We start from the raw sequence: 27734 nt of genomic DNA, 5'->3' as shown, positions 1-27734 counted from the left end.
CATTTAACCCCTCGCAGCTTCATTTTCCACATTAATTCCGACCTGGTAGAGAAGTAGCGAGGATCCAACCAGACAGGAAAACGCCCGAAGAAAAACAGACGCTTTTTTACAGCTTCCTTCCCTTCTATTTTTTCCTTTTACTACTGCGTCCTCCCAAGACGGATCACCCCTGCTCTCTCACCAAGCACCTCAATACCTCCTCCGCACCCGAACTCGGAAGGACTTGCAGCCTGCAGTGCCCTCGCGCACACAAATATTTCCTCTCTCTAAAAAGGCAGGGGGAAAAAAAAAAACCTCTCCTTCGCGTCGGGTCGCGTGGTCTGCGGAGCGGGCGTCAGCGGCCGCGTCTGCGCGTTCGCGCACGCCTGCGCAGAAGGGCCCAGGAACGGGTGGGGGGTGAAGAAGGGGCCGGCCTTCGAGCGACAGCGACGCAAGATGGCAGCCACCACGGGCTCGGGTGAGCGGGGGTGCCGGGCACCGCGGGCTGAGGGAAGGCGGGCCCGGACCGGGAATCGGGGACTCGCAGAGGCCCTTGCAGCGTGACCGGGGCCTTGGCGCTGCCTCTGTCCGCTGGGCTCCGCGGCGGCGACCCGGCCGGCCTGAAGTGGGGAGGAGGAGCAGGCTGCGGCCGGAAGCACGGGCGGGGGCCTGAGGGGCCTGTGGGCGGCGCGGTGAGGCCCAGAAGCTCCCTTGGGCGGCGTGAGGGCCCCGCTGAGAAGAAGGGACGGGCCCCGCAGCGCTACCGAGTGGCCTAAACGGGCCAGTGGCGAGCCTAGGGGCACTCTTGAGGAGATCGGGGCCGGCGGCTCTTTGGGGGAGATCGAGGGGTTCCCAAGAGGAGGAAGAGACGCCCCAAAGCTGATGAAAGTGCTTTGCTGGGTGCTGTGGGCCCGGATGAAGGGGGAGCCTGGGGATGTCCGTCTGGCTGGGACTTCGAGAAGCCCGTCAGGGTGGGTGGGAGGAGGCACCGAGATCCTGAGGGATGGCTGAGAAGATCCCCCATTGGCTGCGCGGACGGTTCCAGCGCCAGTTCTGGGGACCGGGTTAGAGCTGAGGAAACGTCTGTTTTAATCTGGAAAGGGGAGCCTTAGGGGGTCTCTGTTTTAATCAGAAAAGAATGGGGAGCTTTGGGCTGGCTGCTTCTGGGGCGGGGGTGGGGGTGGGAAGGATCTCGGATTCCTGAGGGTGCTGGCCGGTGCGGTCGGTCGTGAAGTGACCCTGTGGTCAGCAGCCCCTGTTTGAGGACACAGGTGCTAGGAGGCAGGCTCCGGAGGGGCGGGCGCTGGGAACCTGCGATACTGGGTGAAAAGCAGGTGAACTGGCAGCCGTGAGGGTTTCAGAGATGTGTCTGTTAAGAGGAGCGACATCCCCTCCTGCGTCGGGGGCGGGAAGCTTGCCCTGGAAGGGTCTGTTTTAGGGAGACCCCTCCGGACGCTGGAAATACGCAGGCGGGGTCTGAGGGTCTAGTGTGATGGGACTTCCTGGGTGGCTGCAGCGAGGAAGCCCCCGGATGGGCGGCAGGGACTGAGGGGTCCCCTTGGGGAGGGGGAGTCCGCCCGGCCCCTGGGAGACCAAGAGAAGCAGCGCTTATGTTGAGACTGGGTTCCGGGCTCTGCACCCCTAAGCGGCCGGAGGATCGGATCCCCCCTCCCGCAAAGGCCCGTTTCGGACTTAGCCTCCCACCGTTGGACCTGGGATGGTTAACGTGCCGAGGGGGCGGGGCGAGGGTTGGCTGGCTGAGGTCCCCAGAGGGGCTGATTCCGGAAGTGCAGGGTTTGGGGGCGCCGGTGTCCCTCTTTTGTGGAGAAGGCTGTGCCCTGGAGTGCCTGCCAGTGAGGGTGGCAGAGGATACCCTCCCAAGTGGGGGCGAGCTCGGAGGGAGGAAGTGAACAGGGCCACTAGCCTGGGTCCTGAAAGCCTCGGCATTTATGGCCGCAGCAGCAGCAGTAGCAGCAGCACCACCAGCACCAGACCAGCACGGTTGGGGCTGACGCCCTAAAAGGAGCGGGCTGAGTGGAGGCCGTCTGTCCGGGCTGGTGTTCCTCTCTTATCCCAGGGAGCCATCCTTGTCTGGCTGTCAGTGGGACTAGGAGGCGGAGGATATAGAGGGGTCTGACCAGCCTGACCTCCCACAGGCTGCCTTTTACACCAGAGCAGGGGGTCTTCTGGGAGGGTAGAGGAGACCACAGGGTCTTCCCAGACTGTGGTTTCAGTGGAAACAGTGCTGAGCCAATTCGTAACCGGGATAGCGCTGCAGGCACTGTGGGAAGAGAGAGGCCGAGGCAGGCCAGTCTGCTGTGGGAGACTTCTCCCCAGAGTGACAGACACCCCTGCCAGGCTGCTCTGAACTGGGGACGGAGGTGCAATGTGCCCATGGCCGCCAGCGTCCTGACAGCATTACATCCCAGCCCTGTGGTCAGTCACTTAACACTGGCCACCTCTAGTCTGGAGTACCAGTGACCTGATCTGAGACCCTGCCCATTGGAGAGTGCTTTGGAAGAGCAGTGCTGGTCCGCCGAAGCGGTGTCAGCTGCTGTCTGGTGCAGTACAGGGGCACACAGCGTGGTTTAGGTAGCAGGGGGCAGGCTTCCAGGGGCCTCAAAGTGGGCTTGCCCACACTCCTCTGCCAGTGTCTTCAGCAGACACTGATTGAGGGCCTGCTGCCTCTCATTGTCAATAGCGGGCAAGGCAAGCGTAGCCCCTGTCCTTTCGGAGCTTCTCCGTTAGTCAGGGAGAAGGCCATTAAGGAGCAAATAATAGAGACAATTTTAGATAGCAGTAAGTGCTGGGAAGGAGACTGTGCCATGTGGTAAAGGGGGTCTGGAGAGGGGCATTTGAACTGAGACAAATGATGGAAGGAGCCACTGGCAGGAAGGGCGCCACAGGCAGGAGAGAGGGGAGACAGTGAGTGCAAAGGCACTGGGGCAGGCCCGAGCTTGGCCCGTTGAAAGAAGAAAACAAAGGCCTTAGTGTGCAGGAGAGGCATGTTACAGATGGTGAGCTGGAGAGATGTGGCTTTGGATTTTGTTCCGTGTAAAGGGAAACCAATGAAGTACAGATATTCAGTAAATATTTGTTGAATGAATAAGAGTCTGAGAAAGAGGGAGTGACAAGATCTGACCTGCGCCCCTAGGCACTGAAAGGAGCACAGAGCACTAAGAGTGGAAGCTGAGAGATCTTAATTGGGCTGAACTAAAATGAGTGTACCTACCTCTTTGCTTTCTAACCCTGGGAAGTCTTTGAGGTGTGGTCAGGGGACCTAAGGCCTTCTTTAGTCAAGTTTAGAACAGGCCCCTCGGTTAATCCACCCCTGGTTGCCAGGAAACAGCTGTGAAGTCTCCGGGTTCCTGTAAGGGCTGAACTTAGTTTTTATGGTCACTGCTTTCACTCTTGGCTGCAGTGCCTTCGCACCTCCCTTGCTTCTGCAGGGTATGATTTCTGCATATATCCTAGGAGCGGGGATTGTGAAATGCCCACTAGAATCCCTCCATGTGCCCGTGCGTGACAGGTGACCTTCTCCTGCCTTGTCCAGGCTTGCAGGACCTCATACACTGGCTCCTGGCTGCCAGGTCCTTCTCACCCAGCATCCCGCAGGCTTCCCTGGCCGATAACCGGAAACTAGGTGCCGGAAGAGTAAGCCCTGGCTAGGTATGGTTTTAAATTTGCATACATTGGCATGGCCTCATACATACACACAACCTATGGAAATTTAACCATATGGGCAGTGGAGGTTCCATTCCATTCAAGGGTGTTTCCCAGAGAGAGGTGGAGACAGGAGATGGGGCCCTGTAGGCTCTTCATTGGTCTCGTTCCAAAGTGTCTCACTGTGTGCACATCTCGTCGTGCCTGTTGTAGCCCAGTGCCTTTGGTACAACATGAGCCTGACTTCGAGAAAACTGCTCCATCCAGTGCTCAGCTAAACAGACAGCTGTCTGCCCCAGGGGTGGGGGAGCGCTTCGCCAGGTGGTACAACCTATTGCTCCCCTCAGGAGTGCCAAGGTTGATTTTGAGGATCATTATTTTCCCCTTCATAGTAACTTTGAAACCACCCCTTTCCATCAACCACATTCTCTTTCTTCCTCCCTCTCTTTCACTTGAATGTTGCTTACAGTAATTTGATGAAAGTGGAATACAGAATGTATTCCTGGCCCCTTGATACTTCATTCTGAGTAATGTGAGGTCCACTTCTAAGGAAGCTGTTACTTAGACCTTACACTCAATAACTCATGCTCATGGGGCTTGCGGACCCCCCATCCATATCATGTACAAAGTACATGCAGGCCCTTCAGACTTCCTTCTAAGCCGTACTTCTGAGGCTTGCGACGGGCTAGATGCTGTGTTAAGTACATCATCTCATTTCTCAGAGCAGCCCTGTGAAGCCGGTGACTGTTGTGAGTGTGAGGAAACTGAGGCACAGAGCCAGGGTACAAAACCAGGACGGTTCTGTTCCAGGACCTGTGCTCCTGGCTGTGTTACCATCCTTCCAGCCCCTGTTGCCTGTTCTTCGGCTTGGCATCTCAAGTTCCTGCCGCCATTGGCAGGTCTGTTGACATTTCTGCCTTGGCTGATTCTTTCTTTCATGCGCAGGTAGTGATGACCGTCAAGTAGGATTCCTTCCTCATCGTTATGTTCTTCCCATCACAGAGCCAGTAGGTGTGACCACACAGCAGGTGCCAAGACTCCATTGTCATCCTACCCAGCCAGAACCATCTTTCTCTTGCCTAGAGGACTGCAAAAGCCTCCTGCTTCCGGTCTTTCCCTTTTCCAACTGATGGAGTGTGGACTTAAATTTGCATACATTGGCATGGCCTCACACGCAGCCTACGGAAATTTAACCGTATGGGCAGTAGAGGTTCCAAATTTCCTCTGTCCTCTCCTTCCCTTACTGTCCCGACACACTTCCCACATTTTATTCTTTGTCTCTACCCTGTCAGAGGAAATCTGATCTTTGGCCTTGGTGTCCCTTGCAGCAAAAAGAAAAAAAAGCACAGGGTCTTGCATTTTTGTCATCAGTGGTTTGTTGCAACATTATCCAGACTATAAAGAATGATTGCCACCGCTTCTTCCCTTAGATCAGTGGCTCTCAAACGAGTGTGCATCCAAATGACCTGGAGAGTGTATCAGCCCGCTGGGCCCCACCCTCAGAGTTTCAGATCCGTAGTTCTGTGGTGTAGCGCAGTAGTCTGGTGTGTGACCTGAGAATTTGCATTTCTAGCAGGCTCCCAGGTGATTTGTAGGTGCGGGACTGGGGACCATACTTAAAACCATTGCTGCAGAGGAGAGAAAAAATGTGCTTGTGGCAGGCACTAACCAGGCAGCCAGACCGCACTTGCCAGTTGCTCAGAAATAAAAGTTAACTTCCCCTAACTTTATATCTGCTTCTCAGGAACATTGAATCCAGGTACATCGCCTTCTAGGCCTCCATATTTTCCAGCCAGACTGTCTTCCCTGAATGGGCGACCAAACCAGTTTTAGTTAGCAGCTTTCTTTCAGGAGAAACCTGTGAGGCTCTGCCATTTTAAATCAAGACCTAGGCCAGGCCAGGTCTTAGGGTGGGGCAGGGGAGAAGGGGTGAGGAGGTGAGGGGATTAAGAAGTACAAATAGGTAGTTATAGAATAGCCATGGGCATGTAAAGGACAGTGTAGGAAATGGAGTAGCCAAAGAAACTACACATGACCCATGGACATGAACAGTGCTGTTGAGGGGGGCCGGGTGGAGGGGGGCAAAGGGGGAAAAGTTGGGACAACTGTAATAGCACAATCAGTAAACTACAATTTTAAAAAAGATGGACATGCTGTGCTAGCTGCTGCTTTGTAGTCCCAATTTCCCCAAAAGATGTTTCAAAATCATTTTTGCACCTGAAATATTTTAATATGTTGCTGTGTTTCAGGTGACTGCATAAATTTGTTTCACTATAAATAAATGCATTCTTTAAAAAAAACAAATGCTTTATACTATGATATGGTGTAAAACCCTATCACATACTCATGCTTCTTCAACCTACTTGTCATACACGTGTTTTCTTTGTAGTATCCTGCAGCTCCTGACTTTTCAGTTTCTATTCAGCCAGGAGGATAACTGGCTGACTTTTGATGCTGACGCAGATCCAGGGAAAATCCTTCTGGAAAGAAGCATTCTGAAGTAACAGGAACAAACGTTTTCTTTAGAAAAAAAAAATCTTGGATTTTCTGTGGTATTTTAGCACCTTGGTGAAGTTATCTTCACGTTTTCATGGTTAACTTTTTCATAGTTAAAGTCTATTAATTAGCAGCAGTCTACTTTACCTTCTCTGTGTCCATCACTGGAAGCTGTTTCTCCAGCCGCCTTTTAGGAGTCAGATTCACACGTTAATGTTAGGGGTCTTCACATTTAGGTTGATTTAGTGGATGAAAGAAAGTGCTGTAGGAAGAAAAATATGTCCGAGTGTATTTGATCTGCTATGCTTCTGGGGTTTGGCGTACATGGATTTAATTATTTAATATATTCACTGAAGCCTTTGTTAAAATTAATGTATCATAGTTTTGAGCTTATACTCTCCATTTGGGGTGGGATGGACCCTCACTTGTGCCTCATACACTCACGGTCTCCAGGATCTCCGAACTCCACCAGTGTTTGGACTTATGTCCCTGGGGCGCCTGTGGTGTCCTAGAACTAGGATGTGGTCGGGCCATTGGAGTAAATGCTCTCTCGCTCTGTAGGAAATAGTGATGCGTTAACTTTATATTCAGTTTCTCAATTGTTTGGAATACCAGGAGCATCCTTTCATATGTATTTTATGAAGCAAAGTTCATTTTACAGTGAAGAATCCTCAGTTTTATGGTTTGAATGAAAACCCACTTTTCCCTCATTAAAAAGTTAAGTTTCCCCAAAAGTCTCAATTATACCTTTTAAAAAATAAAACTAACAAAGATTAAAAGAAAACTAGTTACCAAGTAATAGTCACCTCAAGCCAGAAAATAGTCTCAGGGCTGTGCACAGCAGACCCTGTTCGTGTGCACAGTGGGGATGGGGAAGATGCCGTGTGCGTGTGCACAGGAAGCGTGGTGTATTGAGCACCTTTCTGTGCCAGACAGCACGCCGGATTCTAGGGCGGGCAGGATTGAATGAGTCACAGCTGCACTGGAGAAGCTCAGAGAGTGAGTCAGACAACACAAAAGAAAGAAAATAAAATTAAAAAAGAAAGAACAGCACAGACACGGAGCGAGGAGAAAGGTGTGTGGGGGGAGGGGGGGCTCTGAGAGGACCTCTGCAGACTGGCTTCTGGTTCAAGGTTTGCGTTTCTTCTTGAGATCCTAATATTCAAATTTTAATAAATAACTTCTCAGGCTATTTAAAATTCAACTAAGCCTGTTTGATGATGTTTATAACGTTAGTCTTTTTTAAATAGTACTATGAGCTTCCCTGCTGTATTTTCAGAAATAAACCAGAGTTAGAATTTTGTGACATCAAGCACCATTCTGAAATAATATGCCTAGCTTAACACCGAGTCACTCACTCATTCATTCATCAAGCGTTTGAGTGCATACTTTGCTCTGGGCAAAGCACTCATCAGGGTATTGAAGTCAGCAGTACACAAAACAGGTGAAGTTTATGTTCAGAGGTGACAGACAAATTAATGCCAAGTGGTAGTGAGTGCTGTGAAGACAGAAAGCAAGACAAGGAACAGATAGTTACACCTTAATGAGGATTCAGGGAGCCAGCCAGCTACTTAGAGCTCTGGACAGAGAAATCTAGGGTGAGGGAACAGGAAGTGCATAGGTGGAAAGGCGGTTTGCTCATTCAGAAACTTAAAGGACAACATGGCTGAAGAAGGCTGTGGAGCACGGGAAAGGGTGGTGGGAAGGGGTGTTGGAGAAGCAGGCGCATCGCTGTAGGGGAGGTTGGGAGTTTGGGTGTGTACTGCTTGGTGGGGGGCGTGGGGAGGGCTCTGAGTAGGGGAGAGGTGGATCCAACTACCTCTAAAAGGCTCACTGTGGAGAAGGTAGACCAGGTAGACAAACAGGTATGTGGAGGCAGCATGGACTGCAGTCGTCACAGTGCAGATGGGGAAAAGGATCGCATTTCAGGTGTATTTGGAAATGGGTTGGTTATGGGATGTAAGGGAAAGATTTCTTGTTATGACTCTCAAGATCTTTGGCTAGAGCAATCTGGTTAAGTGTATGATACACTGAGATTGAGGAGTGGGTAGGTTTGGGTTTTTGAGTAGTATAAGGGTTTTTGGAAGTGTTTTAAGTCGGAGAGACCTTTTAGGCATCTAAATGGAGATATGCCTAGGAGGCAGTTGTTTGAAAATGTAAAACGGAGAGTCATCAGTTTCCCTGAGCTGAGTAAAATCATGTGGGTGATAGAGCAAACGGAGGAGCCTGGTCTGTAGGTTGTGCCCTGAGGCCGGCAGCTGGTGTTGGGAGGTTAGGGAGGTGGGAAGAGAACCTGAAGCTAAGAGAAAAGTTACAGAGGGGAGTGGCCGGGTGCTGCTGAGAACTCCAGGAGCTTGGAGTGGGGACTGAGGATTGACCTCAGGATGTTGGCTAGAGGGTACTGCTTGGTACCCCTGACAAGTGCAGTTTTGGTGAGTGACTAGGTAGAAAAGCCTGATCGAAGTAGGTGCAAGTAACATGAAGAATTGCAGGCAAAGAAGCTAGACAGCCCTTATGAGGTTTTTTGTTGGTTGTTGGTTTTTTTGTTTTTTGTTTGTTTTTTTTTTTGCTAAGAAGGAACAAAGAAATAAGATGGTAGCTAGAAGGGTATAGAGGGTCAAATGAGAGTTTTTTAAATCTTATGATGGATGATACAGTGCTGATAGAGGTGATTCAGTAGCCTGTGCCAGGTATTGTACAAGGTGCTTTGAAGGTTTCCCTTCATTCCTTCGTCCCGCCACCTACAGGGGCAGGAGGGACTGAGAGCCTCAGTATTGCTGAGGCTCTAAGGTATTGCACGGTCTCACAGCTAGATTGCTAGAAAGTTGTGGAGCAGGGATGTGAGCCTGTGCTTTCAATCCTCTGCTGAGAAGTTAAAGAACTTTCTCTAAAGTGTACTACACTCTGATTCTTATCTGTGAAAGATAACTTAGCCATTACCCTGACCAACCTTTTTAAAATGGAGTGGTAGATCAGATATCTTATTTGTGGTCATAAAAATTATTTAAAGGTCGCCCTGGCCAGTGTGGCTCAGTTGGTTGGAGTGTGGTCCTGTTAACCAAAAGGCTGCAGGTTCAATTCCCTATCAGGGCACGTGCCTAGGTTGCATGGTCCCAAATCCAGGTGCCTAGCTCCCCAATCCCTGCAGGTCCAGTAGGCAGCCAACCTATGCTGCCTCTCACATCGATGTTTCCTCTCTCTAAAAAGCAGTGAAAAAAGTGTCCTCAGGTGAGGATTTAAAAAAAAAAGTATCTAAAGTTCATTTATGTGAGTATACACTTAACGCAGAAGCCTGGGTTGACTTGGTATAGTCTTCGTATAAAAGATTCCCATCTCTCTTAAAATGAAGTTTGCATACCTTTTTATCCTTTGCTCAGTTTTTTAATTTTCAACAAATATTTGTCTGAAGCCTATGCCACATAGTGAAAATGGCATCTACCACCACAGTCATTCAAATTAATATGTCCTGCCTTAAAAATCGTAATATTCCTTCTGTTTTCTACCTGTCTAGGCCAAACAAAGAAGTCTGTGTTATCAACAGTATTCGCTGTACACAGATGCCTCTGGTTTTGGAGACCATTGGCATTGCAGCAGCACTTTGCTAATATGACGTCTAGGCCTTCCGGCCCACAGTGAACGTTACCTGGGAATCTGGCCTTCTCTCTCATTTTACTCAGAGCCTCTGCAGCTCTGCACTGGTCACCCCCAGGATAAAGTCCAGTCCTTGCTAGTGACGGGGCCCCACCTCTTTGGCTTTCATCAGATTCAGAGGGGTCTATGACCGCACTCAGAGGTTGAGAAATATGGCCCTGTGATGATTATGTTTTGTCATATATTTTAATAGTCCTATTTTATTGAACTTGGTACGTGTACATCTTGTTTCCATAGTGAGACCTAACACTCTGATTGGAAGGCCCCGCTTCCATTTCTTTCACAGCCCCTCTGAGGTCTAGCACGGTGTTGGATAATTACTGCATGGAAAGAAGGTGTGTACGTGTGCGTGCGCACGTGCGTGTGTTACTGACAAATTTACACAAAGGGAAATTTTGACAAGCAGGTTAAAAATCTTAGCAAACTTTTTTTTTTGCATTTCCGAAATGTGTGGATCTTTTGCCTGTGAATGTGGGTTGAGCTCGTATTTGTACACGTTAAACATGGCGAGCCCTCAGGCCCCTACCGAGTCAAGTTCAGTACAGCAGCCTGGTGCTACTTAGCACCTGCTGTTTAAATATCAGAAAAGATTAAATGAGTCACTTCATACTCTGTGAATTTTTTATAATTCCTTATTTCTGCAAGGTGTTTGGTCCCCAAACTTTGCTTCTAGTGGATATTTGAATGAAAATAAAAATTTATGCCTTAGAAAAAAATGAATTAAAAAATCAGTCTCCTTCATGCTATCCAGTGTGTGAACTTATTAAATTCAAGATTTAGCTTAATAAAGGTTCGCAAAGCACTTAACGGCCTGATGCCGAACCAGCACAGTGCTTATCAGTCTTTATTTACCCTTCTGACAAAAGGAAGGATTTAAAAACATATGCTGAGCCAAATCTATGATGTAAGAATTGAAAGGGATTTTTGAGAACATAATTCGGTGACCGCAGAGGTTGCAAAGTGTTGGACTATAAGCAGAATCTCACCCACAGACATTTGGCCAGAGAGAAGGCGCGGCTGTGCCCTTCGGACGGGACTCGCGTTCTCCAGCTCACCTCAGCTCTAAACATGTTTTAAGCCGGACATGGAAGAAATTTGCAAAGTCATACCACCCATCTCACAAATTTTCCTTTGTTGTTTGGAAAATATATGTTATTTATCTTAACACAGTGGTTTGTTGTGATTAGTTTAAATGAACTAAATAGTTTAAAATCTATTTAATTTCTAATTCAGTATATATTAATAGCGATAACCCACATCAACAGAGGCTCTATAAAATCTTTAGTAATTTTTAAGAGTATAAAGGGATCTTGAAACCAAAAATTTTTGAGAATTACTGTTCAAATGGAACAGATGCTTATTATAATTAATCAGTATACAGTACAATTATGCTGGTATTTAAATTTATATTCCAACTCCTGCTTGGAATATTTCAAGACTGTCTAGTAGATGGTGAATTAATTAGATGGTGAATCTAATCCCATGGAAGTGTCTGTGGCAGTGTAGGATTCATTACTAATATGTTTTCCCCTACTTCACAAGTAGGAATCAGATATCAGAAAAATATAACTTGAACTCATCACTTGTTTTGAAACTAATAGTAATGAGCTTGTGGTATTTGGATTAGGATATTCTAATCAGATCTGGCTGTTAGATGAAGAGGTAACATTTTTAGCCATGAGGATGTTCTTTGCCAAAGTTTACAAGAGGAGTATTATACTAGAAATAGTTAATCCAGCCTGACTTAAATTTTTTCTGACACAAGGAAGTAGCACGTTTATCTTGCCCAAAAGAGCAACTTCCATTCAGTAGTGAAGGACTTAGCTATGGAAGCTATTGTACTATGCTGTTGTTCATTTCACCTAACAAGTTAAAAAACAGTCTCTTAGGGAATACCATTAACTGAGTTTCCCACTCAGAGAGCCTGTGGTCCTTATTGCAGTCAGGGGTCGTACACCTGGAGCCTGGAGAAGGTGAGGGGGCACGACTGACGGGTGTCTGGGGAAGAGAGTTCCAGGCAGAGGGAGTGGCGGGTGCCAAGGCCCAGAAGTAGGACCTGCCCACGGCGTGGTTGGTGTGGCTCCTAGGTGTGTTGTTAATGTTTTGTTTGCTCTGCAAACAACAAGAAGTAGAAGAAATCAGAAAAATACAGAAAAGGGGAAAAATCACCCATAATCTTTGTACCCAGAGATAACCACTCTTACCACCTTGGTCTCTGTCCTTTGCAACTTAAACTTAAGATGTCACTCAGCATCCGTAGTAGTTGACTGGGGCTGCTGTAACAAGATGCCAGGCGGGTGGCTTATACGGCACATTGACTTGCTCAGAGTTCTGGCACCTCGAAGTCAGAAACTCCAAGTGCAGGTAGCTGCCTGTGCACTGTGTCCTCACACAGTCGTTCCTCCATGCATGTGTGCATCCCTGCTGTCTCTTGTGTGTCTCAGTTTCCTCTTTCTTAATTTAGTCTTATTATTTATTGTATTGAATTTATTGGGGTGACATTAGTTCATAAAATCACACAGGTTTCAGATTGACAGTTCTACAGCACAACACCTGTGTATTGTATTGTGCGTTCACTATCCCACATCAGGTCTCAGGTTGCTTGTTTATCCCCCCTTCACCCTCTTCTACCTCCCCCAAGCCCCTTCCCTCTGGCAGTCACCATGCTTGTCTGTGTCCCTGAGTCTGTCTTTCTTTCTTTCTTTCTTTCTCTTTCTTTCTTTCTTTCTTTCTTTCTTTCTTTCTTTCTTTCTTTCTTTCTTTCTTTCTTTCTCTCTTTCTCTCTTTCTCTCTTTCTCTCTTTCTCTCTCTGTCTCTCTCTCTGTCTCTCTTTCTCTCTCTCCCTTTCTCCCTCCCTTCCTCTCTTTCTTTCTTTCTTTCTTTCTTTCTTTCTTTCTTTCTTTCTCTCTCTTTCTTTCTCTTTCTTTCTCTCTCTTTCTTTCTTTCCTTCCTTCCTTCCTTCCTTCCTTCCTTCCTTCCTTCATCCCTTCATCCCTTCATCCCTTCATCCCTTCATCCCTTCACCCTTCTCACCCAGCCCCCACCCCTCCCCTCTGACAGCTGTCAGTATGCTTCTTCTGTGTATCCAGGAATTGGTCCAGTTTCTGCTTTTTGTAAGGACATCAGTCAGATTGGATTAGGCGCCACCTTGGTGGTCTCACTTTAACTTAACTGCCTCTTCAAAAGCAGTGTTTCCGAATACAGTCCCTTTCTGAGGCGTGGGGATCGGGGCTTCAACAGGAACGGGACAGAACACAGTTCAGCCGTTGCTCCGTCTATGACAGGTGCCCCAGGTGCTTAGCGGTCCTGTATCGGTATGAGTCTGTGCTCCTTGTGTGTTCATTTTTATTAGTTCCAGTTTTTAAAGGAACTGATAGTGATGCACAGTGAGTTTTTCCCCAAACCAAATGAATTAGGGTCATTAAAGATTTAGATTTACCTCTTTCTGAACAAAAGATATTGTATTCTCTGGCTTTTTGCTCATAATGTCGTCAACATCCTTTAGTTTCGTGTTTGTTGGAGGAGGTTTAATGCAGAATCGCTGAAGAATCCAGTTGGCTGTCCTGTGGATAAAAATGCCAGTGTTCCCCAGACAAGCCAGTTAGGTGTGCTGTTGGGTTTTGCTGTGCTGTTCAATATTTTTTCAGTCAACTGACCCTGATGCTTACATTTATTTTACTTTATTTATGTCCTCCCCCGAGGACATGCTTATTGATTTTAGAGGGTGAGAGAGAAACATCAGTCAGCTGCCTCTTGTATGCAGCCCAGCCAGGGACTGAACCCGAGTCCTGGGCATGTGCCCTGAGCAGGAATTGAAGCCACGGTCTGGTTTACAGGACGAGGCTCCAACCAACTGAGCCACACCAGCCGGGGCCTACATTTCTTTTAAAAAGGAGAATTTTACCATCAGCATAAATGAGATGTTAGTATATATTACTTGCCCTAAATAAGTTATTCTTAAAAGTAAATACATAACTGTAAAAGTAAGTGTCCACTCATGTGCCACCTAAAGTCCTCTCAGGCGTTGCTCAGACCAGAAGCCTGGGAGCCATATTGACTCCTGTTTCTCTCATGCTTCACAGGCAGTCTGACCGCAGATCTTACCAGCTCAGACCTCGAAATATCCAGGATTGCGTGGCTTCTCACTGCCTTCACTGCCGTCATCCTGGTCCAAGCCAGTGTTGGCTTTCGCAGGATTCTGACCAGAGCCTCCTGGCGGTTTCTGCCCTCGCTCCCCTCACTGTGTCCTTCACACAGCAGTCAGAGGGATCCTGTTAAAAGCAAATTGGGTCCTGTTACTCCTCTGTTTAGAACCCCAGTGGCTTTTTTGTGTCACTCAGTAACAGGGGGAGTCCCTAATTTCCTGCTACAGCTAAATTGGCATCTTTGCTGTTCTTGGACGCTGTGCACAAGGTCCCGTTTGGGGCTTTTGCACTTGCTGTTTCCTCTGCCTGGAACACGTTCCCCACGGCTCTCCATAGTCAGGCTCCCCGATCTTCAGGTCATCAGTCATGACGCCCCATTGTAATACGACTTTTTGATCAACCTATTTAAAATTGTAACTCCCCCCCACCATTCCTTTATGCTTCAGAACACCACCATCTATCTATACTAGGTAGATGTGTATTCTGTGCCAATTATGTATGTCCCACTAGAATGTAAGCTCCTTGGGGGAAAGGCATTTTTGTTTTGTTCACTGCTTATTCCCCAGTGCCTAGAAAAGTGCCTGATATGTATAGTAAATGCTTAGACATGTGATCAAATTGAATTAATAGTAGCATGCACCCCATACTTTGGGAAATACTGAGACATACTGGGAACGGGCCTTTCACAGTCTTGAGTCCTCCAGGCAGTCTTTGTTCACAGTCACATGTTAAGGGCTACTTGCCTTCAAGATTCTAGCCAATTGGGGGCTCAGCACTTAAGGGAAAGGAACCTCACAGTTTGCCTGGATCCTGAGAGTTAGCCAGAGGAAATAGGCCAAATGCCAGAGGAGGGGGGCGCTCAGGGGGCTGGGAGAGCAACCCCCAGAGAGTTGCCCTGTGTCCTCCCACAGACTTGTTCCCTCTCTGGCCCCAGTACTGAGGCTCTGTTCTAGAAGACCCCCAGGAACAGCCCAAGCCTCAGCCTGCACTCGGGAGGAGTGGCTGGAACCTGTGAGATGTGGTTGGGTGCTTGCTTTCGTGAGCTGCTTGTCAGGCTTTGGAATTTGGGGAAAGAAGTAAATCAGAGAACTGGCTGTCTTCTTTTAGATTTCTCTTTAAACAGAGAAACTGTGTCTGAAGTAACTTAAAATGTTACCCTCGATGCCCTCAGTTGACTCTTAGTTGATCAAGAGGACATCGCTGTTATTTGGTACAACCAGGGCAACTCTTCCTCCTCGGGCAGTTTGAGTCGCTCCACCTAGTGAGCACACTCGTCCCCTCAAATGTGTGCATTAAGAACAAAACAGATTGCTCCTCTTCTTCCAGGGCACTTTTGTTAGCACTTGATATTGATGGTTTTCATCTCAAATCAGTGGACCCAAATTAATCAACACTCCACATGTAAATGCTTGACCAAGTTTGTCAAAGCCATGGGGGCGGAGTGGGGTATCTCTCTCGGTTTGGGCGTCCAGCCCTATTCTGGGCATCCCTTCACCTGAACAGCACCATGTGCTCCTGGCTGGTTGCACTGGTCAGTTATAAGTAGCTTCGGAAAGTAGCGAGTTTGAAGTACAGCGACTTCCAGCAATTATCTGCATGTTAGCATCTTCATTCCCAGGTGGTTGTAATGAGCAAGTAGCTCTAGGTTTACAAGTTCCCCTGGAGTTGCTAGTATCTTGAATTTCTTTCCATTTATTTTAGGAGTAAAAGTCCCTCGCAATTTTCGACTGTTGGAAGAACTCGAAGAAGGCCAGAAAGGAGTAGGAGATGGCACAGTTAGCTGGGGTCTAGAAGATGACGAAGACATGACACTTACCAGATGGACAGGGATGATAATTGGGCCTCCAAGAGTAAGCGTCGAGCTACGGCTATAAATGTCAATGTCTTAAATTCACTGTGCCTCCTTTTAAAAATAGTAGCCTTATCACGGAAAAAGCTCACCAATGGTATATTTTCTGAAATGTGGCTATTCTTTTTTGACCAGTTTCAGTTTATATATTTGAACCTCCTCTGATGCAGTTTAATTCCTCTAAATGGTAAGCAAAAACCTGTTTAGACTCATAGTGTGAATTTACATGACAACGTAGATTAGACAGTGAGGTTTGAGGTGATTGTACCTCAGATGTAGTTTAGAACAAACTCTTGGGCTTATCAAATAACCAGGCTGCAGATACAGCCAACGTTCCCGAATACAGTGTTGAAATAAACCTTGGAAAGCCTTCCCAGTTGTGGTTTTTATTCATTGTTTCCCAGGTCCGCCATGCATCTGTATCCTGAGTATTGGGGCCCTTAACACGAAGGGTTGTTATTGCCTACCTGCTCCGCTCTGGTCCGTCCCAGGCACCCTTAGGCCCAGAGGCCTTTGCAAAAAAGAAGACAGTGGAAAGCGACCTCTCTTTTCGAACTTTGTGTGTGATATGTGAGAGTTCCAGTCTTCATAATGCCAGCTAACCTTTTCTTACAGCACATAGTAAACACCCCTGGAAATGTCATTTAATTCTCACAAGAACCTCTGGTCACGTTATCAGTTGCATTTCATTGAACTGTTGAGGAAACAGGCTCAGGGAGGCAGAATTCCTTGCCCCCTGGCTCATAATTCCCAAACAGAGACAGTGCTCTGAACCACGCTGCCACATCGTGTCCCTCCTGTTTATATTTTGAGTTTTCCTCTGTCCCCATTACAGAGTTGCCCAGTGTTAAGAAGTGGTGTGAGGTAGGAGTGAAGAAATAGGTTCTCGTACTGGGACCCTTTTTTCAGACACGCAGTGGGAGATTTGGCTCCATGCAGCGGGGCCTCGCCTGTGTCCGCTTGTGCCTGAGGATGCCGGTGTTCATTCTCTGAGCTGCATGCGTGGCCCCGCACCCTCTGTGGGGGCTACAACATCCCAACCAGAGCCCGGAAGTGTCTGCGCACAGAGCGTTCGGACAGTCTGACATTGATCTTGGATTGCCGTAAACACTCGGCAGATGGCTGGCACTGCCGTGTGGTGTTACTTCTTGACTCATTTTTTAACATAGTGTTGTTTGGGTTTTGGTTTTTGTTTTTTTTTTTTAATATTCAATTTGCTTTTACTCATTTCTTGATCTTTTTTTAAACCTATGAAAACCAGGATTTTCTGGATTTGTTACATACTAGGGAAACACGATCTAAAGCTCGTTCCTTTGTGGAGATGGTGGTTCTTGCTGTCTCTGAAAGTCTGCTGTATGGTGATGGCTCCCTTCACTCCTCTGCTTCTCTTTCTAAGGTGGTTTAGGATTCTGGGGGACGAGAACTAGTGTTCCCTGCTCCTCCCTCTGCAGAGCTCCTGGACATGACTCAGAGGGAATGGGCTCGTTGTGCAGTAGATTTGTTCATCAACAGATCAACAGGCCGGTGTTCAGGTTCTGACACCTTGACAGTGAGCCAGTGCACAGCATCATGGACGCACTCAGTACCACTGAGTTACCACGCTTCCCCAGGAGTAGCGCCCTCCCACGAGCAGTGCGCACCCATGTTTTTGGCCCAAATTTTCATGGGAAAAAGTCTTTTAATTTTTTAATTCAATGTTTTTATTTATTTATATTTAGATACTTGGTTTTGTATTATAAACGAATTTTAGCATCTTTTTTGAACATATGGTACAAGAAATTTCATGTAGCAAATAATTATAAAACACAGGAACAGATACAAGGTATTTCATGTATGATGCACACCCTTATTTTTCCCTCAAAAATTTGGGCAACAGGAGTGAGTATTATACACGGCAAAATATGGGTATGCACTTAATAAGTGAACAAATAAAATAAACCACTAAGGTCTGTTGAAAATATTCAGTTCTACCAAAAACACTTTAGATCACCTTGAGTTTTAGCTTCTCTCTTTCCAAAAGTGGCCAACATTTCATGAGTAACCCCAGTGTGCAAAGTGCTTCCCATACCGCCTTTTAAAAAAACAACAGCGTTATTGAGATGTAATTCACAGACTATAGAATTCACTTACCATAGAATACTTTTAAAATGTACAGTTCAGTGGTTTTTATCACACTCAGAACTGTGCACCTATCACTAATTTCGAGACATTTTCATGACCCAGAAAGCAGAAACCCCATCCCACTGGCAGTCACTCCCAATCCACCCCCTACTGCTCACCCTGGACAATCACTGATTTAATTTATCTCTGTGAATCTGCCTCTTCTAGACATTTCCTATAAATGGAACCATATAATATGTGGTCTTCTGTGACTGTCTTTTACTTGGTATAATTTTCAAGGTTCACCCATTTTTAATAGCACTTAAATTTTTATGACTGAATAATATTCCATTATATGGCATACCATATTTTGTTTATCCATTAATTAGTTGATGGACATTAGGATTTTTCCACTTTTTGACTATTACGAAAGATGCTGCAAACATTCGTGTATAGACTTTTACATGGACATACGTTGTCAACTCTCTTGGGTGTCCACACCTAGGGCATTGTTGGATCCTTTGGTAACTGTGTGTTGATTGAGCATTTTAATGAACCGCCCAAACTGGTTTCCAAAGTGGCTGCACCAAGTTACCCTCCCACCAGCAACGCAGTAGGGTTTCAGTTTCTCTGCACCCTCACCTGTTCTTGCTCTCATCCCTCTTTTCACCCCTAGTTCTGACTGCCCTGGCTCCCCAAGGTAAAAAGCAAACTGATAACAGGAACTGTCTGCTTCTAGGTGCTTCCTGTGACCAGTCTAAGATTAGTTTACAAGGTCTATGCCATTACTGAAGCATCTAGATAGAGCACTCAAGTAACTCATCTCCCTATTATATTTCTGTTACTGTATTATTCAAGAGAAAATCCATCAACATTGAAAAGATGTGTATACCATATGATCCCAAAATTCTGCTAGGAATTTACTCAGCTTTTCTTGAATGTGTTGTCCAAAAGCAAGATTATTTTTATGTAGCGTTTTCAATAGTAACAAAATATTGGAGATCGCCTCAGGGTCTTTCAGCTGACGATATTATATACTGTTTAGCTATCCAAATGGAGAAATAAATTTGTGTGTGCTGAAGATGGGGTGATCTCCCTGGTATTTAAGTGAAAAGAGTGAGGTGCAAAGCTGTAGACAGAGTGTGCTACCACATGTGACAGGGAGCCGCGGGAGGAAAGGAAGAGGTCTCATGCAGTGCACGTGCTCTTGTGTGCTTAGGGTACTTTCGGAAGAACAGAACAGAAATTGATGGTGATGGTTGCCTTCTTCAGAAGGGATCTGGCTGGGGCTAGGATGGTCACGGACTTACTTTTTACCATATGTATCTTTTCTTTTTTTAGATTTCACTTATTTACTTTTAGAGAGGGGGAAGAGAGAGAAAGAGAGGGAGAGAAACATCAGTATGAGGGAGAAACATCAATCAATTTCCCCCTGCATGTGCCCCAACCAGGAACCAAACCCACAACCCAGGCGTGTGCCGCAACCCAGAATCCAACTGGCGACCCTTTGCTTTGCGGGAAGACGCCCAACCAGCTGAGATACACCAGTCTGGGCTACCATGTATCTTTTCGTACTCTTTGAGTATGCTTTAATTATATTTGTATATTAACTATTGGAATGCCTTTTTTTTTTTTTAAGAGGAAAGCAAGTTCTCCAAATCCAAACTCATCCAAGTGCCCCTTGCAAAATTTGGGCAAATGTTCAGCTGTCCACAGCGTTACATGTGGAGTAGTTCTCTTTGGACCATGGAGTATTTCTGCTCTAACCTCCGCTCTGTGCCTCTTGTGCTGGGGTGACACTGACAAACAGGAAGCAAGTGGAAAGGAGCGAACGCCTTCCTTCTTACCTTATCAGGGTGGTGTGGTTGGCTTGACAGTTCAGTCCTTAGCTTGTAGACTGTTGCCGTGGCCCTAGGGTTGAATTAGGGAAATGAGTAGTTGCTGTGGCCTCTAGATGGGTCCCCTGACTCCCTCAGAAGGATGCCCAGCCTGGTGGAGAGAGAGAGTTTTTGTACCAAGCGAGCAAGAAAGCGGTGTCTCATCACTGTCTAGAGAGCATGCGCGGATGCTGGTGCGTGAGCTCCGAGCCTGCCTTTCCCTGCTCTGCTGTGGACCCTGGGGCTAGCGCTCAGCAAACTACCTTTTTCCTTTGTCAGCTGGCTTCCTCTTAGGGTTCACCACTCAGGACTCAGGGGAGGGCCCAAAGGGCAGGGAGCGGGGACTAGCTCCTCGGGGTTTGCCAGCTGCTCTGTGCCACTCTGGTGGCACAGCCCTTCGTTCTGGCAGCAGCTACTGGCTCCAGCCTCCAGCTTTGGGGGGCACTCACAGCACCCCCTCCTCAGAGGTCATTGGTCAGCCCCTGAGACCTCTCCCCTGAGCCTTCAGTCTGACCAGCTGCAGCCCGTTCTCTTTGTTCTCTCAACCTTTAGGGTTGCCACCTGCTCCCTGCCGTTGTTGTCCGTGTTCTAGCTCAGGCCCCCTTTGGTAAGCTTTTTAATCAGTCAGTGACACAGGTGTCATCCATTCCCCGCACTGAATTCTCTGTTACGGTACCTAGTGTGGTGCCTTCCCCTGGCTGATCCCTCACTGCCCCGTCCCCACTCTCCTCCCGGATTCACTGCAAGAAGCAGTTTGGCGCGGCTCCTTTTGTACCTGCCTCTGATCCACCTGCCTGTCTGCACCCGGAGTCAGCAAGGTCTTCTCAGGCGCTCATTTCACTTTGACAGGGTCCGCCCTGCGTTCTGACACGGGTGAGCCCACACGAAGCGCAGTTTTCCTGTAACTGCACATGATTTGGATTGAGTGGCAGCGGACGTTTAGTTGACCTAATATCACCATTTTATTATATATTAATTTAAAGTTTGCCATTTTCTTTGCATATATTAAGTAAATACTTTTTCTTATTATACATTTCTCAAATAAATTTTAACATAGTAGTTTTACAGAAAAGTTACAAAGGTGATACAGAAAGTTCCCATTCCCCTCGCACGCTGCCTGTTTGTTAATATTTTATATTAATATAGTACATTTGTAAAAACTAATGAACAAATATCGATATGTTATTGTTAACTAAAGTCCATCGTTTACTCAGGTGTTCTTAGTTTTTACTTTATGTCTATTTTCCGTTCCAGAATCCCACACAAGATACTACAGTATATTTTGTCGTCATGTCCTGGATTCCTTGAGGCTATAACACTTTCAGGTTTTTCTTGTCTTTGTTGCCCTTGACAGTGTGAGGAGTACTGGTCAGGTATTCTGTAGAATGTCTCCCTTTTGGAATTTGCCTGATGTTTTCCTTGTGACTAAGCTGGGATTATCTCATGTGTATGTAATTTTCAGGTCCAGGAAAACCTTGTAACCTGCAGACTCTGGACCTGTTCTGTCTGGTGGAGGAACAGCCTGTGTGCGCTTGAGTGTCCGGAGTCAGAGGCAGGCCTCTGTCGCTGTCTGTGCGTGGTCCATGTTCTGCAGCTGGCTGGCTGCGCCACCAGTATGTCGTAGCAGTGCCTGCACTTGTCTCTGCCCTAGAAAAGGCCACAGCGTGTCTGATTATACGCATAGGCCATGTTTGCGGAGTCAGTCCCTGGCAGGCAGACATTTAGATCGTTTAGTTATTTTTCCTGAGGCAGACGATGCTTTGCATTTTTGTGTACAAGTGGGAGTCCACCTGTCGGGCGCTCCTGGCAAGGGGCCGGCCGGGCAGGCTGCCGCACGCCCTGGTGGGCTCCACCAAGTTGTCTCATGGAGCTCGGGCCCCATCGACCGTGTGAAGAGTGTTCATTTAGCATCAAATAATGAGTCTGAAGAACTGTGTTCTTCACAGAGACGGATGTTCTAGCAATTCTCTGTCAGGCACATTTCCTCTCTGCCACGAAACCTTTTTATCAGGTCCCCAGACCACTCACAAAGAAGAAAACCAAGCCCTGTTTTCTATACAAGTCTGTCTTCGGGCTTTTTTCAGTGACCCTTCAGGGGTCTCTGTTCACTTGACCTCAGGCATTTTTTACTGTGTTTTAATGAAATTTCCAGTGGAACATCAGCAGTCAGAGGTGAATTTATTTTTCTCTAAGAAGTGAGTCATAGCGTGGATGTATTTAAAAATTAGATTTCATAGTGTCAAAGTGATATTAATGTTAAGGTCTAATAATATATGTAGTGGTCAGAATTCTGCTAGTGAGCTGCCCGCCTTCTCGCCCATTTTTATGCTGTTGTTAATAGATGCCACTGAAATTTTATCAACACTGGTAAGCTGCATAACAGACCAGCAGAGGATACCCGTAAAATGTGGTATCAAAACATTTTAAAAGACTCTGATTTTGCAGTTACCTCAAGCTCATCCCCCAGGGGCTTTTTTACGCAAGATGTTCTGTCTTTAAACTGTGTGTCGGACAAAGCCATTGGGTGCACATGCGCCCAGGAGGGAACTGCGGCTCATGCACTCGGCAGGTGCTGGTGCAGACCGTGCTGGGTCCTGAGGACAGACCTTCTCTGTTGTCCGTCAGTCTGTGCAGAGAGCACCTCTCCCTTTGCTTCCCACTTGGTTCGTTCTGAGTAATTTTTTTCCTCTGAGGAAATTCCTTAATGGCAACAAGCTCTTTGTTCATTTTAAATTAACACGAAGGACAACATTCATTCATTCAACAAACATTGAGTGCCAGTTCTGTTGAGGCCCCTTCCCTCCTTGCTCTGTGTTTGGTGGGGGGACAAGGAGGCTTGGGAACTGCAGGAGGCAGAGGAGGGACTGGTTTAGGGGCCCCAAGAGAAGAAAATTAGGCAAGTAAGAAGGCCAGAGCCCCTGGGTGGGGAGGCGGAAGAATAAAAGGAGAGGAAGGCAGGGGTGCACAGGGTCCAGTTGGGAAACTTGAACTTTTTCTCGGCTCACTAGGAAGCCTTTGGAGGGACGGCTTCAGGATTGAAAAGGTCTGTCGGGCTGCTGTGTGGAGAACAGTGTAGGGAGCTCGAGAGAAGCAGACTTGGGAGGTTCAGATGAGGTTCCATAGTGGAGGAAAGTGGGTGGGTGTGGGGTCTCTTCTGGGGGTAGAAGCTGAGACTGGTGACCAGCAGGTAGGGGAGGCAGGAAGAGGGAGTCGTGGCTGGCTGCTGGGTTTCTGCTGTAACTGACTGCTGACGGTGGAGCGGGTGGAGGGCAGGTGGAAACCCCAGGTACAAGGTTTGGTTTTGTTATAGTTGGGGGTCTCTGTTAGATGGATGGGAAAGGTTTCTATGGGTGTATTATGAGTGTCTTCTGAATCTTAAAATATGTTCCAGTTTTATTATTTGGAACAGGTAGGTCACTAGTTAGTGAAAACACTAAACACTAAATAGTGAAAACACTATTTAGACAGTGTTTTCAGAGGTTTAAGTCACATGCTCTGTCATTTATTTTCCCAAGGACCACCAGATGTCGCTGTTTTCTGAGGAGCAGTTACTCGTGCAGCAGGCACTGAGGGAGGGGCTCAGGTGCCTGAGAGGGAAGCCATAGGGGGTGGCCCCTGCCTGAGAGGGTGCCAGTCTGTTGGGTGCGGTCTTCAGACACAAGCGATAACAACGCGGTGCGATAATAGGAGAGCTGTGGACTAGCCTCCTGTCCTACACAGTGTTGGAACTGGGAGGTGCTGTTTGAATGGGGCATTAAAGGGGGTGTGATAGGTAGTTCAGGTGGGGACAGGATGCTGGAGGCAGAAGGAGCAGCCTGGCAATGGCGGCACGTTTTGCTGCTCATCAGGCAGACGTTATAGTGAAAAGTTCATTAACGTGGGGGATTGGACTTTCCCAGTGTTTCTCAAAAAGGGCATGGCTGGCGTTTGAAGAGGGAAAGTATTTCATGTAGGCCTCATGTCCTTGGTGCGCTCCCCACCCCCTCACACACCGAATGTCAGTCCCTCAGGTCATCATAAGGACAGCAGGCCGAGGTTGGCGGTGGCACCTACCAGTTGAGATCCCTTGCTCAGGGCACAGCCCCAAGTAGTGAAGGGGGAAGCAGCTCTTGTATCTATACCCAGCCCCACCTTCTGCTTAAGTTTGAAATTCTCTAAAGAGATGCCTGTTCTGTGCTTCGGACATAGTGACATGTAATGCACCGGCTATTGACCCTGGTGTGCATAGACCTCTGGTGTGGCCACTCTGAGTGGAGAATGCCTCTTACCACCTCAGAATGTCGGGCAGCAAAGGAAATTAACATAAGAACAAGTCCTGAGTGGACTTGATAGTACCAACTTCTAACTTTCACAGTGCTTTTTTGCCCTTTTTATTCTCCCAAGGCCAGAACTTATGACACTAGTGTAGGGGCTGATCACCACTGGCTTATGAATATAACGGGTAGATCTGTGTACGCAGTGGAAGCAGAGGCACCGGTCCTGCAGTCGGGGGTGGGGGGACGGGCTTCAGGAGGTCTGCCTTAACCAAGTTTGTGTAATTGCCTGACATCTCTGTACCCTTCTCTTCCAGACAATTTATGAAAACCGAATATACAGCCTTAAAATAGAATGTGGACCTAAATACCCAGAAGCACCCCCCTTTGTAAGATTTGTAACAAAAATTAATATGAATGGAGTTAATAGTTCTAATGGAGTGGTAAGTTGTTATTTCTGCCCCTGCTCCTTCCTCAAGGTTGAAAATGCTTTGTGCTTTATCTTCAGGGATACTTTGGCCTGATCCTGTGTGTTCCTCGGTTCTTTGATGATGAATTAAAATGTATCACAGTACAAATATGTGCAGATTTGGGGTGCAGGCCTGTTTCCCAATTGTATTTGACCTTCACTCATACAGCACCTACTCGGAGCTAGCACTGTGCTGGCCACTGTGAGGTATGAGCGCCCTCAGTCCTCGTGATACCCCCCGGAGGTAGAAATGAGGACACTGAGGCACCGAGGAGAGAGATCTTGCCCAGGGTCACACTTCTATCATACTTGTGGGCCTGACTTGTGGGCCACTGGTATATCATACACATTTTTAATCAGTGGCCTGGCTTTTTTTAAACTTAGTTTTACTAACGTAAATGAAAACTAGTCTCCCTCGTCATAAGGCAGTAATGGCAGCAAGATATACAACAAAACCAAAGCAGTTAACAAATTCTTCCTGCTACTGTTGCTCGCCAAAGGCATGGAGTCTGTGAGGCCTGCTGTCTATTCAAAGGGGAGGTCAGCAGGTGTTCAAGGGCGTGGCTCCCGTGAGTCAAGCCTGTATTTTGAGGCATTCCACAGACTTGGGGGGAAATTGGAAAGAAACTTGTTACCGTATGTTCAGGGTTTAATATTGTATCTGAGTTCCACCTACAGTCTAGAAGTCAGCCCACACTTTTGAGAAATTTCTTTTAGGGAATGCTATGCTAACTTGAGGAAGGATGACTCTGAGGCAGGCCCTTGTCACTAGAGCTTGGGTCCAGGCCACCCAGTTTTTGGTCTTCCAACTACCCTGCACATTCTCACACCACCTAGGTGTGAGAAAGGATGGGCCCCAAGCGGCGGCCGGCCCACGGGCAGGTCATTGTTTTAGAGCTGCTTGTGTGGAGTCTTGCCGAGTGTCAGGGCCATTTCTCCGGAGGCGGCTCTACTTACCCATAATTTCCTTCTTCTAAGCAGTGAGGGTTTGGGTCACTGCAAGAGAAAAACAGGCTAGTCTGGCGGGAGGTGTCTTGCAGGTACTCTGCAATGGTAAGTCACTTACCATTGTGTGATTGGCGTGTTCAGCCCGAACAGTGCATTCTACTCAAGTCTGTACTGCAGCACAGCTCCAGCATTCAGCCGCTCTTTGTCTGAGAGCCTGACCGTGATTTGGTTTTTGTTTGCCTTCTTACAGGTGGACCCAAGAGCCATATCAGTGCTAGCGAAGTGGCAGAACTCATATAGTATCAAAGTCGTCCTGCAGGAGCTCCGGCGCCTGATGATGTCTAAAGAAAACATGAAGCTGCCCCAGCCGCCCGAAGGACAGTGTTACAGCAATTAATCAAAAGAAAAACCACAGGCCCGCCCCTTCCCCCGTTCGATTTAAGCAGTCATCATTTTCCACAGTAGTAAATTTTCTAGATACGTCTTGTAGACCTCAAAGTACTGGAAAGGAAGCTCCCATTCAAAGGCAATTTATCTTAAGATACTGTAAATGATACTAATTTTGTCCACCTGAAATATATAAGTTGTGCTATAACAAATCATCCTGTCCAGTGTAACCACTGTCCGCATAGTCGAACTTCTGGGATCAAGAAAGTGTATTTAAATCGATTCCCATCGTAATCGGTGGGGCACATCTAACTCAACTGTGAAAGACACATCACACAATCACCTTGCTGCTGATTACATGGCCTGGGGTCTCTGCCTTCTCCCCGTCCCCTCCCGCCGCCCTCTCCTTCCCCGCAACAGCCCTCCAGCTTGGGGTGGCTTATTAGAGTAGATGTGAAGGTTTCAGGTCACAGCCTGTGGGACTACTGCTGGGTGTGTGGGGGTGCTTCGTCTGCACCCCTGGTTTCTTTTTTTAAGTCTTAAATGATGTCCCCCTTCCAAGCCACCACCCTTCCCCACTCCCTACCACCACCCTTGGCCGAAGCATAGATTGTAACCCCTCTCTGCTCCCCTCTGAAATTGGCCTTTGGCGAGGAATTCAGGGCTTTCCCAATCTTCTTCCCCCTCCCCACACCTTTACATCGAGGGGTGCTGCTTTCTCCTTACTCCTCCTCAAGTCCTTTTCTTCATGGTTACACTCAACACTATCTGTGACGCTCCCTAGCTTTGGCCCGAAGCCATCAGGTGAGGTTAGAAAGAGTCTCTGACCTCCCTTGCTGAGTTTCGGAACCACGTGGATGTATTCCACCAGCCTAGGAGACGAATATCGGGTCCTCCGCCTGCCCCTCTGCTGCCACCATCAGCTGACACGTTTCTTTTAGCTCAGGAAGGCCACAGAAGACACTTGTAAGCACACAGATCCCTCTGAATGAATTTTTTTTTGTCCCTATAATTGCTTTTGCTTTTACAAATTGAAGTTTTAAACAGGGCTCTCACTTGGTCATCTTTGCCACCCATTCGGGTCTAGTTTGGAATCTGACAACTGGAACAAAAAGAACCTTGAACTCGGTGCATACTTTGGTGTTGGTGCTGTAGCTTCTCGGGGTCCTCAGCAGGGATTCAGAAAGAGCTCGGTGTGCACCACAGAACCCCAAAGTTGGCGGGCTTGACTTCCTGGCTAAATGCTCCGATTCCCGCTTTTCTGTTCAGGACCACTAAATGCTAAGATGTGGGTGCGTGCGAAATAAAAACAACTTGTGTTCTGAAGGGGTTTTTTTGTGTGTGTAATTTAGTGTTTGTGTAAAACCACCTTTTAAAGCAGCAACTATCCAATCGGAAAAGCACCTGATGTCTCCATTCATCTTTTTCTGGGGAAAACCTTAGTTGTAAGGATTTAATGTCCTGTAAGTAAAGTTTAACATAACAGTATTCCATAAGCAGCCTTTTTATTGTCAGACCATTGCCTGATTTTAATATAATAAAAAAAAAGTGTGCGTTAATATTTAAGCAGCTGTGCTCTTCTTCCTCTTGGCTTGTAACAGGGACAGAATCTGATGTTTTAGGTGGTTTGGGCTTGCAGTTGATGTTCCAGTGCTGGCTTAGCAAAGTTTTCCACACAGCCAAAGGTGGTAAATGCTAGGCTTTGAAAGCCAAAGGGCAAAATCGAAGATAGTACGTAGAAATTTATAATGAGGGAAAACAAATTTCTACAATTTTTATTTGGTGAAATTCAAAATACAGTCATCAAGTGTGACTTCTGTAATGTTACAGGCCTGCTAATGAGAAAGAGGGGATTCTTTTTTTAGGGGAGAACGTTTTGCTTCGCCAGGATACAGAGTAGCCCCTGTTATCAAATCC

The 27734-nt window shown here is 47.2% G+C and overlaps 1 protein-coding gene across 2 annotated transcripts; it reads left to right on the top strand.

Moving 5' to 3' along the window:
- Positions 1-53: 53 nt before the first annotated feature.
- UBE2V1 (ubiquitin conjugating enzyme E2 V1) lies at positions 54-27143 on the top strand. 2 transcript variants are annotated; one of them, XM_037167230.2, is made up of 4 exons: positions 54-457; positions 15636-15784; positions 24331-24456; positions 25681-27143. In XM_037167230.2, exons 1-4 carry the CDS (start codon positions 436-438, stop codon positions 25825-25827), a joined length of 444 nt encoding a protein of 147 aa, XP_037023125.1. In that variant the 5' UTR covers positions 54-435; the 3' UTR covers positions 25828-27143. The 2 variants fall into 2 exon arrangements, with proteins under 2 accessions (XP_037023125.1, XP_053527182.1); XM_053671207.1 differs by lacking the exons at positions 54-457; positions 15636-15784 and adding an exon at positions 15812-15970.
- Positions 27144-27734: the final 591 nt, after the last annotated feature.

The sequence above is a fragment of the Artibeus jamaicensis genome, unplaced genomic scaffold (genome assembly GCF_021234435.1).
Source record: "Artibeus jamaicensis isolate MK-2021 breed Jamaican fruit bat unplaced genomic scaffold, CSHL_Jam_final contig_685, whole genome shotgun sequence".
In the NCBI taxonomy this organism is placed as follows: Eukaryota; Metazoa; Chordata; class Mammalia; order Chiroptera; family Phyllostomidae; genus Artibeus; species Artibeus jamaicensis.
Note: the sequence above shows the minus strand (reverse complement) of the source record. Positions and strands in the feature narration are given on the sequence as shown.